This window comes from Orycteropus afer, unplaced genomic scaffold (assembly GCF_000298275.1).
Source record: "Orycteropus afer afer isolate SDZICR_OR568_19922 unplaced genomic scaffold, OryAfe1.0 scaffold00121, whole genome shotgun sequence".
Classification (NCBI taxonomy): Eukaryota; Metazoa; Chordata; class Mammalia; order Tubulidentata; family Orycteropodidae; genus Orycteropus; species Orycteropus afer.
In genome coordinates this window covers 8074054-8076635 of record NW_006921708.1, presented here as the reverse complement: position 1 = coordinate 8076635, position 2582 = coordinate 8074054, and the positions used below count along the sequence as shown (strand labels likewise).

Here is a 2582-nt window from a genome sequence, read left to right as displayed (position 1 = left end):
AAGTGTAAACATTTAAAGGTCTAAAATATTTCCCCAGGACTGTTTGAACTATTGAGAGGAATGTTCTTGAAGAAACCCCAGATCAGGCTAATGCAGTTGAAAATAATATAAGGAAGCTTAACTGTAGTCAATCTATAATTCCTTGCCTCTGAAATGATAGCAAATTGTTATGCATTAAATATGATCAAAGTCATACAAAAGAAGAAGCAGACAATTATTTCATTTGCACAGTAGCTTGTCTTCAGAGACCGAGGCAAGTGAGGACATCACATTTTCCTGAGGCATTTCTTTATGAAATAGGCCACCAGCCTCTGTGGCCGCTTCTGATACTCCACATACACGTCATGTGGGCTGTTGACCTGGTCTCCATCCAATCGGTTGAGGAGGGTGACACACACCACGGCCGCTGCACCAGGAAAGAGGGTCATATTGGGTCTAAGGCATGTGGACTACTAATTTAGCTTACTGAGAGGAAATCACACATAAAACCTAACATGTTGAGCAACATCCACTTATCCCCTCAAGAAAGCAGATAGGCATTTCAGACATTGACATTGTTCTGACATCAGATAATGACAGGCAGATGAGTGCTGGAAGAAGCAGAGTAAGGAAAAGTTCTGGGTCCCAGGCATTGGAAGTCTCATTCCTCTCTTCCACCACGTATATTATTCTTATTCTCTCTTTGCCTTTGTTTCCAAATGAAATTACGAAGAATATTCCAGGATCAGCTCAGGACTGCCCTCCCCAATTCAAGAAAGGTAAATTTTGGCCAAAGTTTATATGGGAGGCAGACTTACACCTTGAAGGAAGAATAGGAACTTGAAGGTGCAACTAACCACAATTTGGAAATCCAAAGAAATCTGAAAAACAAGCTGGTTGTGGAGTTGGTGGCAATCTTATTTGGCAGGAAAGTCTGATCTCAACTGAGGTGGGTCTTTCTGCAATCTTGCCTTGTCCCACTCAGTGGCATGGAGAATCACTGTAGAGATGTTGGGAATTGTACATTTCATCATTTCACAGTAACCAAATATGTTTGAGCACAGGGGTGTGGTGACCCCACCTCTTTCACAAATGCGATATTTAGATTAAATTGTGCCCTCAAAGTACATTTTGAAATCCTCATTCCTGTATCTGTGGATGTAATTCCATTTGGGAACAGGAGTTTCTTTGTTACGTTAATGAGATCATCAGTGTAGGGTATGTCTTAAACCTACTCACCCTTGATATATAAAAAGAGCCAATTAGGTACGAAGAAACAAGCACAAATAGAGAGGAAGGTAACATGTCTCACAGAGATCACTACAGAATCAAGGAATACTGGGTCTACATAAACTGAGAGAGACTGTCCACCCCAGAAATAATGCAGAGAGAGACTTTTCCTAAAGTTGATGCTCTGAATTTGGACTTCTAGCACCCTAAGACATGTGACCTAAGAGGCTGTGTGGGCAGCAGTCAGAAAGTGCATGTGGGAGGACCAGAAAGGAAGCCTTGGCAATCACAGTGGCGAAGAACACCAAGACTTGAGCCAGCCGAGTGGAGATAAAGAGAAGAGGATGAAGCTTTGTGGCCAAGAAAATGGCTGCCTACCTCGGAGGCCAGAAGCAGTACACATGGCAGCAAAAACTGAAGATTCCATCTCAATATTCCGAATACCCACAGCATGGGCTGCCCTCAAATACTCCTGTTTGTCCTCTTCTGTGTACGAGCAGAAAGCACCATCCAGGCGGCCTTGCCCTGCAATACACATGAACACATGGAACTTGTGACCAGAGCACCTTGAACACATGCATGACATGAATGCCGACTTTATGCCACAGATTGAACAGAGGCAGGTGAGGTCCATCCAGTCCCCATCCAATTATGAGTAGACCATTATAACCCACCAACTATCATGACTGAGAGAGCAGCATGATATCCTGGAAACACCAAGGCAGGAGCCCTGTCCCACCATTACTGAGGGTGCCCTGGGTGAGGAGCACCCACTCACACACCCTTCCATCCATCTCACCTTCATAGAAATCTGAGGTGCACATGGTGTTCCCCATGACTGTGGGGAACTCATCCAGCTCTTTGGAACACTGCATCAGCTCCTGTGCTAGCTGGTCATCAAGGTGTGTGCTCCGAACGACCCGCTTTCCCAGGACAACCTGCTCAAACTCAGGCTTGAAGTAGGCATCCACTGCTTGTTGGGTGATGACCACAGACCCAGGCTCCAGACCTGAGTCAAGAAGCAAGCATCATTACCATCAAGTTGAATCCAGGGCTATGTGGGAGTAGGGGAAAAGGAAGATGATATATCTAGAAACCAAAATACTAGACACATTCAGCATGGCTCTGAAAGCAAATATTTAATGACCCATTTTCCCTATAAGAAATATATTTTTTTCTGTTTATAAAGGTAATTAATACAGAATGATTGTGGAAAATATGGAAAACTGCAAAGAAGAAAATAAAAATTTTAAAAACCTTTGTTGTTGTTGTTATGTTGTTATGTGCCGTCGAGTCGGCCCCGACTCATAGCGACCCCTCCTTGGGTTTCTGAGGCAGTATCACTACGGAAGTAGGATTGCCCAACCTTCCTT

At 43.9% G+C, this 2582-nt stretch overlaps 1 protein-coding gene across 1 annotated transcript in view; it reads right to left on the bottom strand.

Moving 5' to 3' along the window:
- Positions 1-266: 266 nt before the first annotated feature.
- Positions 267-2582, bottom strand: part of UPP1 (uridine phosphorylase 1) — a 34972-nt gene continuing 32656 nt past the window's right edge. The window contains exons 5-7 of the mRNA XM_007944146.1: positions 2009-2218; positions 1588-1734; positions 267-406 (exon numbers count right to left, since the gene is read on the bottom strand). Of these exons, the coding sequence (XP_007942337.1) occupies positions 267-406; positions 1588-1734; positions 2009-2218 (497 nt within the window). The remainder of the gene's footprint in view (positions 407-1587; positions 1735-2008; positions 2219-2582) is intronic.